General features: G+C 35.4%; 1 protein-coding gene across 2 annotated transcripts in view; it reads left to right on the top strand.

Moving 5' to 3' along the window:
* Positions 1-15,612, top strand: part of SEMA3D (semaphorin 3D) — a 228,315-nt gene that overhangs the window by 163,583 nt on the left and 49,120 nt on the right. For both annotated transcript variants that reach the window (XM_061413766.1, XM_061413767.1), the window contains one exon: positions 2,629-2,771. In XM_061413766.1, the coding sequence (XP_061269750.1) occupies positions 2,629-2,771 (143 nt within the window). The remainder of the gene's footprint in view (positions 1-2,628; positions 2,772-15,612) is intronic.

The following is a 15,612-nucleotide window of genomic DNA, read 5'->3' on the forward strand; positions in this document are numbered from 1 at the left end:
AGTTATTTCTCCACTGATCTCCAGTAGCATATTGGGCACCTTCCCACCTGGGGAGATCATCTTTCTGTATAGTTTCCATTTTATTCCTTTTTTGTCCCAGTCTAATTATGAATAATTTGTATTAAAGTCTTCAGTCCTCCTGTCCATCCATGCATCTGTGTGACTGACCTAGGGTTAATGAGTCCTGTCTATGTTCTTTTCCTGTATATGAAATGGTAATCCATGGCAGTGACTCTTAAACAAGGATTTTTACAAATCCTTGTAAAAAATCACCTATAGGGTTTTATTTATTTTGTTTATATATTTTAAAAATACACATGCCAGTGCAGCAGGAGATTTGTATCCAGGTAGTCGCATTGAATTGAGGCATCTGTAAATTCAAAAAGGTGCTATATATTATTATCAATACCTGATCTGTGCCTGTGGAAACCCACAATTGGTTGTCCTTTTCTCTTCTCATTGTTCCAATTGCTTTTCAAGTCATTGGAAACATCAAGACTGGGCCTTCTTATTAGCCATATCTTGGCCTTATGTCAGTATTTTCTTAATCCAGAATGTAACTGAAGCAAAGAGTCAATTCTTGCTCACTTTGTGTTCTTGATCCTAGAACTTTTTCTTGTTCTAAGTGCCTTTGCATATAGTAGTAATCAAATATATCCTTACTTTCCATGAATATGCTGAAATCCTAATGCTACATTTATAAGAAATTTTGTTTCCACAGAGAATTTTTTTTAAAGAAAACATGATATGTTTAAATCAAATATGAATGTGACTAGAAAAGAATTTTAACTTTGCTCAGATATTCAAAACTATTTGTGATGTATCAACAATTTAAAAGCAGGGCTGGAGGGAAAAACAAAAATCCTTCAGTAGAATTGTTAATGGACCTTGCTAACTTAAGATTAATTAAAAAAGAAAAATTTTTAAATGCTACATGATTTTCTAAAAAATTTTTTGTGTAGTTTAGAACCATATCAAAATGAGATTATTGAGAGCATAAAAATCCACTGGAGTTCTAAGTTCCAGGGAAAGAACAGGGGAATAACAAAGAATAAAAGGGAGAAAGTTCATGCACATACTTCCCACCCACCCACCCCAGTCTTTTCCTCTTAAGGTTTCACATTTAAGCAGAGAAGAGACTGGATGGGAGACCCAGGGTTGACCCAGAGAGGCTGGGATGATAAAGACTGAACTACTCATCACTTAGAATCAAACTTTAACTTTTGTCTGTTGAAGGAGTCTATTGTGAAGTGTTGTTTGCTGGGCTACTGATCAACTGTTCTGTATTTGCAGGGGCATGGTTTTTAATACCGTGGGGTACCCGGCAATCAGGGCCCTGATCAAAACAAAGGCAGTGTTACTTTTTCACCTCCTACTTATTATATTTATTTTTTGGGAAACTTTGTTTTCTCTCGTTCCTGCTTCTACATCCTAAACAGTGCTCATTGCTTTCTTCCAGGCATCTTGTATATTCTACTTAATTGAAGTCCTTTACTCCCAATTAACCAATTTTTGTCTTTGCTTTAATCAAATGATTTTTATTAATCAAAGTGTTTATTTCTGAACTAGTATCATCCAATTACAGATCTGTTACTCCCAGATCTGTATGTTAACCATATAAATGGTTAACTCCCATTTATATAAAACTAAGACTTAAAAGGCCAAGTACTTTTTAAACAAGGCATTAGTAACCCAAATTGACTTGTCACTGATGCAACTGCAAAGGAGTTAATTGTATTGTCATTATTTTTTTGCTTGATATGCATCATGGACAATTTTCCCTGCCAGTACATTTAGAACTGCTTCATTTTTAATAACTACATGTTATACTATTGATACCAATTGTGTGAATATGCTCAATTTTCCATCATTTCTTGTTTGTGGCCCTAATCATTATTATTATCATCCCAGTCATTTTAATAATGAATAACATTTATTTAATCCTTATTATGTATCAGACACTACTGGATACTAAATGCTTTATATGTATTAATTTACTTGATTATCATATTAGTGACCCTAGATATGATGATATTGGTAACCTCATATTAGGTATGAGAAAATTGAGGAATAAGTGGCAGAGACAGGATATAAACTTGGAAAGAGTGTCCTCAGAGCCAACACTGAAGTCAACCCAAGCATTTTATTGGTTGGTTGAATTTTTTTGGCAGTTACACAAACTATAGCAAATAACATCGTAATATATCAAAATCTGAGATATGTTTATAGTTTTTCCTTAGCTCTTCATAATGGAAACTGGTTAAAAAAAGCAGTCATAAAAAAGGAAAATATTAAAGTCCAATCATAAACAAGGAAAATATAAAATCATTGACTCTCTAGGTTTGAAAAAACGACTTTATGTGTAATTCAGTTGAATTGAGATAATTATTAATCTCAGCCAGTCATGTTCTCACCGGGTCTCTGGAGTCCTAAAGAACTTGTTCAAGACTTCTTTGTGCTAATACCTGTTTCTACTTTGTGTCATGTTTATTATGCATATGCTTCATTTCCACATTTCATTCATGTTTTTTATTCTGCTGCTAATTGTTTTACATACAAAAGATACTAGTATTATTTTAGCTGAATTATTTCAGTATTTTAATGTAGAGCTTCTTTTCTTCCTAACAGGAGCAAAATTTATTGGAACTTTCCCCATCCCAGACACCTATAATCCAGATGATGATAAAGTATATTTCTTTTTTCGTGAATCATCTCAAGAAGGAAGTACTTCTGATAAGACCATCCTTTCTCGAGTTGGAAGAGTTTGTAAGGTAAGATATATTTGTTTTACTTTAGGCATATGTGTATATGTATGAATAATTAACCATGTAATTTTGAAGTTAATCCCATTATTCATAAATGGCAGAGTAAATTCATGTTATCCTATACATATAATTTTTGAGATCCAAAAGGGAAAAGAATTAAAAATTTTCCAATGTTAAAAATTATTTTTTCCAATCCCTGAGCTGTTTGCAGGTTTGAGTTAACTCTGCTTGGCAGTTTGCTCCTTTTATTGGTGGGCTGTACCTCTGCCAGTTATCACTATTCCCAGTAAGACCACTGCATTGTCCTGATCCATGGACATTAAAATGTTTTGTACATTAAATAATCTTATTTTTAAATAGAAAGTAACAGCATCACTAGCAGAATCATATCCCATATTTTTTAATCAAAACACATCACATGTAAAAGTATATATTTTTGCATAATAAGTTGAAAATGTGGTTGTAATCTTACTATTTAGATATTTTCTAGAGCATTAATCTAGATTAGGTTCTGAGAGAAAAACATGATAAGAAGGAAACACAAATAAACCAAAAAATAAAACATTTATTTTGAAGAAAACTGAAATTTTTAATACTACCATTTTGTGGAAATTACAAGAAAACAGAAACTCTATGAAACACTTCCATTTTGTGCCGTCAAAGTTGTCATGTAAATAAATACAAGCTTTATAGAATAAAAATACTACTGCAATCATACTTTACAGCATATTCTTTTGTTAGTTGGATTTATCTTCACTAAAATCACTTTTCTTAAATATCCAGACACCTTCGGCATTAACTCAGTTATTAAGAGGAAGAGCTGTTAACTTAATAAATACTCTCAGCGGGAAGGTTTCTTTGGTCTTGTACAAACTTTTCATTTTCTTCCATCTGAGCCTATCACTTTTTTTTCTCAACCTGTGCCCTCAGGCTTTTGAACACTTTCAGGGACAGAAATACAAACCTTCATTGCCCTTAAGAGTGCTAATGAAAACACAGTTTTTGAAAGAGGCCAAACTTGTGAATGCAGATCATTCTTTATCTAGTGTCCTAGCCAGTAATGCTGTCTCCCATTGATCCCTTCACCCCCAGGGGACAGTCTCTGAAAAGCATCCTCATTCTTTCAGAGTCTTAAGAATTCACAGTCATTTCTCTTGAAGTCTCTCTCCTGGAGATGAATGGCCATTGCTTGGAGTAGTCATAGTATGTGAGTGTACTGAAGCATGCCTTAGCACAACAGTACCCCAGCCCGGAGGCTGTGCTGTGGATGGACATCATTTGTATAAATGAACCACGATAAGTATGTCACAAGAGATTTACAACAGTTAGATGTATTTTAACAGTCACTTTGTGATGAACACATATAACAAGTATTAGCTTTGTGAACGAGTCCAATACTTATTTCTTGATAGGTTGATTCCATTTGATAGAAATTTGTTTATAACAAAGTCATGTTTTTACCCTCATATTAAATATACTGAAAGTTGACTTTAGAGGTGGAGAAATACATAGGTTGCCCCATTTATACATTTGTATTATAAAAATATAATCTAGACTTTAAGTATCAGCATGGGTTATTTTATTTATGAACAAACTCCTATAGAACTAAAAAAACAGAGACTAAAATATGAGTCTTTCCATCACAAAAAACTTCTGAGACCACACAGCAAGATTTTGCCGTGCTATTGTGTTTGCATAAAAAAAGCTAACAAATTGTGAGATCAAATAAGAACATGTGATGGATGAATTTCCTTAAAAAAAATAAGGAGATAATAGTGGGTATTCTTTTTTTTTTTTTTTGAAGGTTAAGTGACTTATTTATTTATTTAAATTTAAATTGATTTATTTTAATTGGAGGCTAATTACTTTACAATATTGTATTGGTTTTGCCATACATCAACATGAATCCTCCAGGTGTATACATGTTCCCAATCCTGAACCCCCCTCCCACCTCCCTCCTGGTACCATCCCTCTGGGTCATCCTAGTGCACCAGCCCCAAGCATCCAAGATGGTAACAATAACCCTGTATGCGAGACAGCAAAAGAGGTTATTCTTAAATTGATGCATCTCTTTACTCAATCCCTGTCTTCAGTTAACACCTTCTTCAGAATTTCCTGCCACACATATGATCTACTGGTCAGTGTTTACAATATTTGGCTCTAAATGCATCTTTGTAATTTCTTAATTTCTTTCCTGCCCTGTCCAAGTTTTTAACTTGCCAAATAATTTAGGATTAGCTTAGTAAAAAGTGAGCACTCCTAAGTAAAGATTTCACTGACAAGATTAAAAATGATTTGAAATCTTAAAAAAAAAAAGTCCTTTTTCACATACAAAATATTTTTGTGACAGTTTTAGGAATATATTTATTTCTCTGTTTCTTTTTTTTTTTTTTTTACTCCAGGAGGTTATTATAATACTGTTTTTCTGTTTTCAACAAATAGTAACATAATGTATGTCTATGCTGTGAAACAAAATGATGGTCAATTAACAAAGATCTAAGAAGGAAGAGAACATGCTAGAGAGAGTTAAGACTAACTGTGTCCACTGTACTGAATTTACAAAGCTTTTCAGTAACATGAGAGTCCTTTATACTATTTGTTCCACCAGGATATCCTTATTCCACAAGGATATTTTTTAGGAAATATTAAGCTTTTGTTGTTCTTGTTGTTCTTGTTTTGTTTTCTTTTCTGGGGGCTTCCTTTGTAGCTCAGCTGGTCAAGAAATGCCTGCAATGCAGGAGACCCCAGTTCAGTTCCTAGGTTGGGAAGATCTGCTGGAGAAGGGATAGGCTACCCACCCCAGTATTCCTGGGCTTCCCTGGTGGCTCAGGTGTTAAAGAATCTGCCCACAATGCGGGAGACCTGGGTTCAATCCCTGGGTTGGAAAGATTCCCCTAAAAAAGGGAATGGCTACCCACTCCAATATTCTGGCCTAGATAATTCCATGGACTATACAGGTCACAAAGAGTCAGACACAACTGAGAGACTTTCATTTTCAGTTTTACCTGAGAACTTTCAGCCCAGTGAAAAACTGTTGACATTTTCAGAGCTCCCTACCTCTACAGCTACTAAAGTAAAAGTTGTTTTATTGACCTGACAAAAGAATTACTATTAGACTGAGTGGTAGAGGAACTGGATATCAAATTGCCAACATCTGCTAGATCATTGGGAAAACTAGAGAGTTCCAGAAAAACATCTATTTCTGCTTTATTGACTATGCCAAAGCCTTTGACTGTGTGGATCACAATAAACTGTCGAAAATTCTGAAAGAGATGGGAATACCAGACCACCTGACCTGCCTCTTGAGAAACCTATATGCAGGTCAGGAAGCAACAGTTAGAACTGGACATGGAACAACAGACTGGTTCCAAATAGGAAAAGGAGTACGTCAAGGCTATATATTGTCACCCTGCTTAATTAACTTATATGCAGGGTACATCATGAGAAACGCTGGGCTGGATGAAGCACAAGCTGGAATCAAGATTGCTGGGAGAAGTATCAATAACCTCAGATATGCAGATGACACCACCCTTATAGCAGAAAGTGAAGAGGAACTACAAGCCTCTTGATGAAGGTGAAAGAGGAGAGTGGAAAAGTTGGCTTAAAGCTCAACATTCAGAAAACTAAGATCATGGCATCCAGTCCCATCACTTCATGGCAAATAGATGGGGAAACAGTGGAAACAGTGTCAGACTTTATTTTGGGGGGCTCCAAAATCACTGCAGATGGTGACTGCAACCATGAAATTAAAAGACGCTTACTCCTTGAAAGGAAAGTTTTGACCAAACTAGACAGCATATTAAAAAGTAGAGACATTACTTTGTCAACAGAGGTCCATCTAGTCAAGGCTATGGTTTTTCTAGTAGTCATATAAGGATGTGAAAGTTGGACTATAAAGAAAGCTGAGTGCAGAATAATTAATGCTTTTGAACCATGGTGTTGGAGAAGACTCTTGAGAGTCCCTTGGACTACAAAGAGAGCCAGCCAGTCCATCCTAAAGGATATCAGTCCTGGGTGTTCATTGGAAGGACTGATGCTAAAGCTGAAACTCCAGTACTTTGGCCACCTGAGACGAAGAGCTGACTCATTTGAAAAGACCCTGATTCTAGGAAAGATTGAGGGAGGGAGGAGAAGGAGACCACAGAGGATAAGATGGTTGGATGGCATCACTGACTCAATGGGCATGAGTTTGGGTAGACTCTGGGAGTTGGTGATGGACAGGGAGGCCTGGCGTCCTGCAGTTCATGGAGTCACAAAGAGTCAGACATGACTGAGTGACTTAACTGACTGAGTGGTATATTGTGATGGGCAGGGAGGAGATTTTGGAAATAGGCAAAAGTTACACAAAAGTGAACAAAGGACTGTTTACACAATAAGGGTGAATCTTTTTGTAACCCATCCCTTTATTATTTTATCATTTCATTATTTCAACAACAAAACATAAGTTCTGTGCAAACTGCAGTATACTAGATGCTGGGAAGTAAGTAAATTACTGTCCATCTTCTTTAATACCTTACAATACAGGTGAGGGTAATTGAGATACAAGCAAATAATCACAGTGGAAGGAAAGTTATGACCAACTTAGGTAGCATATTCAAAAGCAGAGACATTACTTTGCCAACAAAGGTTCGTCTAGTCAAGGCTATGGTTTTTCCTATGGTCATTATGGATGTGAGAGTTGGACTGTGAAGAAGGCTGAGCGCCGAAGAATTGATGCTTTTGAACTGTGGTGTTGGAGAAGACTCTTGAGAGTCCCTTGGACTGTAAGGAGATCCAACCAGTCCATTCTGAAGGAGATCAGCCCTGGGATTTTTTTGGAAGGAATGATGCTAAAGCTGAAACTCCAGTACTTTGGCCACCTCATGCAAAGAGTTGACTCATTGGAAAAGACTCTGGTGCTGGGAGGGATTGGGGGCAGGAGGAGAAGGGGATGACAGAGGATGAGATGGCTGGTTGGCATCACTGACTCAATGGATGTGAGTCTGAGTGAACTCTGGGAGTTGGTGATGGACAGGGAGGCCTGGCATGCTGCAATTCATGGGGTCACAAAGAGTCGGACACGACTGAGTGACTGAACTGAATGTGATCAAGGTCAGACTGAGAACTCTATGCACTTCATGAAGCCTAATAATTGAGAGGTAGAAGAACTACACCAAGGGCAGGAAAGGAGGATAGGCATTTCAGGCAGCCTTGTGACAAAATACATTTTGTTTACAGAACAGTGATATCTTGTTGTCAGTGGAAATTGAGAGATGGTGGGGAGCAATGTTATCTCTTAAATTGTGGTTAATTGGATGATAAACAGTATTATTTTCATATTAAAGAGTTTCAATTCTATCATTCAGACAATGAGAAGTTATAAATGTTTTTAGGAAGAGAAGTGACCTCTAGGTATTTAGCAGTTCTTTGAGGAATGCATCTGCATTGAGAAATATTTGTGACTGAGAGACCTGTTAGGTAGTTTCCCAAAGAAAGTAAGAATGAAGAGATAAGGTAAGTTCAGGAGATATTTTTAAAATAGAATGTATGTTAATTTCTAAAAGGTCCTAAATTTACTACCACTCTTTTATTTATTGCTTGGTGTAGAAAAGCGTTGTCCAATAGAACTTGCTGCAATGATGGGAATGTTCTGTATCAGAATGTTCTGTATCAGAATGTTCTCTATAGCATAGTAGCCAGGTGGCTATTAGTGATCACATATGCCTAATATGACTAATATAGCTAAAGAACTTAATTTTTGGTGTTATTTAATTTTAATTAATTGCAATTTAAATAGCCTTGTATGATTAGTGGCTACAATATAAATATAGACTATCAAAACATTCATTTACTTAACACATTTATTGGTAACCAGCCTTCTACAGGGCATTTGTAAACAGTAGTCTGATAGAAGTCTTAAAAAAATCACACTTGGGCTCACTGAGCTTATAACCTAGTGCATGATATATGAATGAAACAAGAAAGCACATAGATTGACACATAATTGGAAGGTGTGATAAATACTATAATGGAAAAATCACAGGGTGCAATTGGAAAAATAAGTAAACTTTAGATTGGAAATGGAGGGTCTTTCTGAGAAATTGACTTTTGAATCAGATGATAAAAATGATTAGGAAGTTGTAGGGCAAAGGTGACAGGGATGATGAAGAACATCACAGGCAGAAGGAAGAGCGCATGTGAAATCTCAGAGGTGGGAAAAAACACTTAAGAAATAAAAAGAGGTTTACTGTGATTGGAGCAAAACAGATGCATTGAAAATGAGCAGGATAGTGGTCATTTCCTTTTAAACAATGTATAAAATTTCACCAGTCTTCAGAAGTCTTATTTCCCCAACCATAATTAGAATTGACTGATACTGCAGGTATTGACTCCATGATGTATATGAAAGGCTGCCACAACTTCCTGTCTTACTAGATCCTCCATGCATTTTAATTCTCCCTTACTGCTGTTCCAGAGACCTTGATACCAGTCGTGTAGAAAAGAGACTCCTATACTCTTAGTAACTGTGGTTACCAGAAGACAAGGCAGATATTAGGAAAATGCACAAAGAGATACATTCTGATATTTAAGATAAGAAACACCAAGAAAAGTTTATGGGCATAAATTTTATATTTGACCATATTGAACTTGATGTTCTCAGTTATGCTGCCATAATAACCAGTTGAAAATATAAAACCTGAGACTCAGTAATGTCTAGATTCATGAATGTGGAAATCACCAGTGTATTGGTAGTTCTTGAAGTCGTGGCAATGTCTGAAATTGCCCAGGAAGATTTGTAGTACAAGATCAAAGGGCAAGGACAAAATCCTGAGGGACAATAACATTTGAGAAAGAGCAGAGTGAAATGTTCACAAAGGCATTGAGAAGGAATAGTTTGATAGCAGGTAGAGAACTAGACAAGAATGTTGTCAAAAGTCAGGGATAGAAACTGTTTGAAGAAGAAAGTAATGTCAGATACTGACATGTCTGACATTGTCAGGTATAATTATGACTAAAATTCAGGTATTAGTTTTGGCAGTAAGAATATAATCAGTAACTTTTGCCCAAATGATACAAATCATTTGCCCAATTTAAAGTGAAATCTAGGCTTACATCTCTGCTGTACTTTTTTTCTAGCTCAGTTTCTTAGCCTAGATAATGAGGACACTCAATTCTTCCATGACTGGTTTACCACACAAATGAAAGGCTTGAATGGGATCACATAAATTTGGATATGACAGATACAGAGGAAAGTACTAAAAAACAAGGGATACTTATATAGTGTTCAAGCAGTTAACCATCTAAGAGATTGACATGTAAGTAATGTGAGTACATGATCATACTGTCTTAAATTACATGTCAAAAATCATGCATACACACACATCATATGCACACACTTTTGGAGTCAGATCAATTAACTGCTTAGGAATGTGAGATAATAGTGTGTGTATATTGTGGGGGGTTTGGTGGTGGTGAGAGGCAGATTAGTTACTGAGAAGAGATGATGGTATTTTACTAATTTTAAATGTTAAAATTATGATTATTACTTTCCCATCATTTTTAGCAATATTTGTGCTTTGAGGATGGATCTTATTTCTGCATAGAGTCAAAGAATTTGCAGACATCTCCTGGTGGCTCAGATGGTAAAGAATCTGCCTGCAATGTGGTAGACCTGGGTTCAATCCTTGGGTTGGGAAGTTCCCCTGGAGAAGGGAATGGCAACCTGCTCCAGTATTTTTGTCTGGAAAATCTCATGCACAGAGGAGCCTGGTGGAGTACAGTCCATGGGGTCACAAAGAGTCAAACATGACTAAGCAACTAACACCCACTGGTGAAAATTATGTGAACAATTTAAACAATGCAAATTTTAGACAAGAAATAGGAATGAGAGATTCACTAAATAGTAAAGAAACTCACCTAGAAGATAATTTCATAGGATGCTGTTGATCAATGACAGCCTCAGGAGAGTAAGTACCTTCATTCAAAGAATCTCTTCAAAGAGAGTATGATTATCATTATAAATGGCAGTAAATCTAACGAATTGTTTTCCAGTAGTGTCACTACATTCTAGTCAAACTACTTATTCAGTTTTCTCAAATTTAAAATAAGGTGTTTAGCCTAGAGTGTTTTTTAAAGTCTTTGCCAGGCTCTATAATTCTTGGATTTGAACAGTCAGTATTTTCAAGTACTAAATGGTGCACCTTATACCGTGGACTGCTCCCATGATGGTAAATTACACAAATCTTTGTGGTGAGGTAATAAATGCTAACTGAAAGAGTAGGTGAAACTGCATGAAATAAACCTTCTGAAAAGATTTATGTCTATTTACTTTGCAAGCTAGTCCTTTCTGATGTGATGTTTATTACTGTGTGTGTGTGTGTGTGTGTCTGTCTGTGTTTCTTTTCAAAACCCACCTTGTAATGTATGGAAATACCAGTCAGGTTAGTGGAGCTTGCTTGCAACTTTCTGCCTCAAGTTTGTTTTGCATTATTTTTGGATTCTATTCATTTAGCTTACTTATGCTAGCCACTCCAGATTCCAGCTGCAGGTTGTGCCAGCTCTCTTTTTGTCCTGCGGTATTTCCTTTTGTCCACGCCAGGAATTCAGCTTGGATGGACCTTTCACATAACTTGCCTGGGGGTCTAATTAATAGCCCTTTTGCTTCGATTCTACTTGCATTGTCTATTTTGATATATGGTCCTATTTGGACAATTACTGCCTTTGAAGATTTGTGTTTTTAGGCTGATGACACTTTCGTATTTATTGATCTCCCTCTTGTTTCTTTTTTTGCTTACTTACAGCTTGTCGCTTACAACCTAATGAGAGATTTAGAGCCCAGAGTTACAGATGTGCTTTTGCTTCACTTCCATCTGTTTTCCTGTCAGAAATTCCTAGGCAAGGGTTTATACTTTTGGCTATAGCTTTTTTTTTTTTACTTTTTTTTAAATTTAATGAACTCTGATCCTACCTGAAAAAGACTGCAGAATGTGCCTAGATATGCCTAAATTTAATCTGTTAAACCTTCTTAGACAGTGATTTTTTGAACACAGTGTATTACCCGAGTCCTGCATTACTAATAATCTTTTTGAAGTAGTTAGAAAAACATGTTCTCCATTTTGGTTCTCCAACGACAAATCAAAAACAATCATCTCTAAACACTAGAGTTCTTTTCAAAAGAAAAGAAAAGAAATTTTTTTCTTGAAATCCTATTCAGAAGTTATCCCTTCAAAACCACCATGTTCAATATCTGTCATCCAAGTTTTTTGTTTGTTTTTTCTTCTCCCCTTTGAGATATTCAAGTTTCCCTAGTTTTGCTTCTTTTATTACCAAGGTATTTCAAGATTATTAGTAGATAAATAGAAGACTCATTATTATTTTTCTTTTCTGCTTTTATTTTTAGTGGTCATAACGTGTTTTGCATCTCTATGAAATAGTTAAAGGAAACACAGTTAGGACATATTGTTGAAGAAGTCATATGCAGAAAAGGAAAGTAAAACATAGTTTTCTCATTTGATTCAGTAGGTTTCACGTCACTATTTTCCATGAGTTCTTTAATGTATTAGAATATCCTCATTTAAGCTCTTCCTCGCAGTATAACAATGTATTTTAATACATATGGTATGTCTTTCTAATTGGTCTCCTGGGAATCTTACTCTGGTTTTGACTTTTTATTTCTACCACATGATGATCATAGTTTCAAGCTTCTAAATAGGCCATCCTGCATTTGGATCACCCTTATCATTATTGACATATATAGCCTATTTAGATCATCCATATTAAGTTTACCATTTCTAAATTTTGTCCCTAGAATAATTCAGTGAAGAGTGAGGCACCCAGAGAGAAATACATTGAACAATTGCTCTGAAATGTTAGTTACTATGATCTTATCTCCAGAATTTCCTGGTGCAAATGGGTGATTTGAAGCTGTATCTCAATACAAGATTATTTAAAATCTGCAAGGTACAGCAGTTATAAATGACAAATCAGATACAGAATATGAGTGATGTTTTAAAATATTATTCAACAGGCATTAAAGACACAGAAGTATTAACTTGCCTTGATATTTTTGAATTTGTAAAAAGAATCAATAGAAAGCCTGTATGTTTATCTCAATGTGATAGTGTCAGTTATAGAAAAAAAATGTTTTGTATTTTAATATTTAGATCATACTTCAGAAGAAAGTGGGTGGTGTTAGTTCAAGATAAAATCTCTGAGTATAAATGTTATTGACAGCTAGAATGGTGGATAGGGGTGCACAAACGTGCCTAGATTATGGTTTTTAAAGTGCTTCAGGGAATTGCATTCTCTTGTCTGCACAAAGATGCAGGAGAGTTCCATTAGGCAAAATAACTTTTAATCAAAGGAGAATTTATAACCTCTGACTTAACCATCAAACTGTTTTTCTTAAGTGTTTAAGATGTTTATTTATTTGAAAAGTCTGGTGTCCTTCAAATTTAACTAATTAATATGGTTACAGATTTCTGAATGCACATCTGTATTTTAATTGAATACACTGTGTTCAATGTTCACAAATGTCTTGGAGATTTCACTGATTTACAGAATCTTGAGGATTTAAGAGCATAGGAGCTGAACAGCGGTTAATACACTAAGAGCTTCTGTTTCTCAGTATAAAGGTGAACATGACAATATTTATAAAGTGTTGAGAGATCCTTGGAAAGGATGTTATACAGAGATAAAATCATGTTTAACAGATGAACCCAGCATAGTGACCTAAAGGTCAAAAGATACACTCAATAAAAGTTCATGTGTGACAGCTTGTAGCTACTCTATGTGTCCATGTAAGATTTATAAGGACTTGAGTTTGCTGTGACAGAAGAAGGAAAATGGAATCACCATTAACCTGCCTCCTGGCTGATCTCCCCATTAGGAGATTCCAGGATTAGAAGATCATAGTATTTTATAATATGCAGCTATTACCCAATCAAATGATTCAGAGATACTCTATTTTAAACTGCACAAAAATTGTGAATTGTTTTTCATTTTTAAAATTTTTGGTTTTTATTAATCACTTTAAAGTTAAGAAATATGGCAAACATGTAAAAAACTATAGAGAATGAAAAAACAGGCACCTTCTACACTCACTACCCACATTGTACACATGTGGTTGGGTTTGTTTACATTTAATTTCATTGGTACTTTCATCTGCATCTTTGTGGAGAGGATGGCAAGGCTCTTGGCAAGTCTAACCACAAAGAAGCTGTGGAGTGGAAACACAGAACTGACCAATGACTAAAAGCTGCTGATTTTGACATCTCAATAATAAATCTACAGTGTTAGTGAGATAGTTGTGTTCTTTAGAACCTCACAAAAATAAGCAAGGAGGTGACAGTTTAGTACAAAAGTGGTTACTTCCCTTTCAGCCCTCTTCTGGGCTTAAAGTTCTCAGGGGGGATTTTGTGGATTTGCAAACAAATCCAGAGACTGAGAGCTGGCCCACAAAATCAGTCAACTGACACTTCTCTGCAGGAGAAATACAACTCCTTGTGAACTGAACTTTGCCATCCCAGGTCATGCTTCTGGATGTCTGTAAGAGTTACTATCCAGACATTAAATGCTTATAATCCATTCCTGAGAGCTATTATCCCAGAAACTATACTTGTTTTCCCGTTGACAGCAGGTGGCTTTCATCTTTGACCTGGATTTTTGTGTTTGTTTTTATCTTTTTATTCCTTGAGAGGCCACGCATGGCGGCTCAATGGGTAGGCAAGAACCTTTAAAGATTCTTTTGCTCAAAGGACTGCAGTTTCTATTTGTTAGATTGAAAAAAAAAATTCAGGTACAGTATAAATCTCTTTTCTTTTCAACAAATTTGGAGCTAAGAGAATAGGTAGAGTTTTTGATGGTTTGTCTTAAAATATGGGTGATAACTGCAAATATAAAGAGGGATGGTGTTTGAAAATGAGCCATTTCTTATCACTTTTATCTAATATTATGTTGAAAAGAGAATGTGATTGCTCATTGTTACAATGACATAGTAATGTGTACAGTGTTAAAGGAATGTCATGGAGCGAATACTTGATACTATCTGCTTATTCACTTAGCAAAATCATTTGGATAACTTCTAGGGGTAAAGCAGTGAACCAAACATGATCCCTGGTATTGTAATTATGATAGTCGATCTGTTTCTTCATGCACATTGAGTCAATACTATTTTTAGTATTTATTACTGGGTCCCAAAATGTACAAATATAAGTGATGACAATTTTATAAATATTATAAATATGTAAGAAGAATGCATTAAAATAGACTTTAGAGTTCTGCTTAGTACAACCTAGGCTTTGCTAAAACAAAACATATAAAGGCAAGGTGTGAGAGTTTAAAAAGACTAAAGGTCATTAGAAAGATGAGATAACACATTTTTAAATTTATTTAAAATCTTTCTTTCTGAATAATTACAGATAACATTTTTTTTCACAGGCATTATACTGTGCATTATACAGAATTCATTATTACCTTAGGAGGAAGCATTAATATTAATATCTGGGTATATATTAAGTGATCTGAGGATATTAGCAGTATAAATAAAAACTATGTCTGGGAAAATCTGCCTTTGTATCTGCAGACATTGGAAATCATTTAATAGCTAGCTGAAATATTTTTATTATTGAGCAGTGATACTCAAACAATAGATGTAGGTTCGATCCCTGTGTCAGGAAGATCCCCTGGAGAAGGAAATGGTAACCCACTCCAGTATTCTTGCCTGGGAAATCTCATGGACAAAGGAGCCTAGTGGGCTACAGTCCACAAGGTTGCAAAGAGTTAGATACAACTTAGGAACTAAACAACAATAGTTCAAGAAATAGAGGCACAATATACGAAATATAAATTTAAGAGCAATTAACAATCA

The sequence above is a fragment of the Bos javanicus genome, chromosome 4 (genome assembly GCF_032452875.1).
Source record: "Bos javanicus breed banteng chromosome 4, ARS-OSU_banteng_1.0, whole genome shotgun sequence".
In the NCBI taxonomy this organism is placed as follows: Eukaryota; Metazoa; Chordata; class Mammalia; order Artiodactyla; family Bovidae; genus Bos; species Bos javanicus.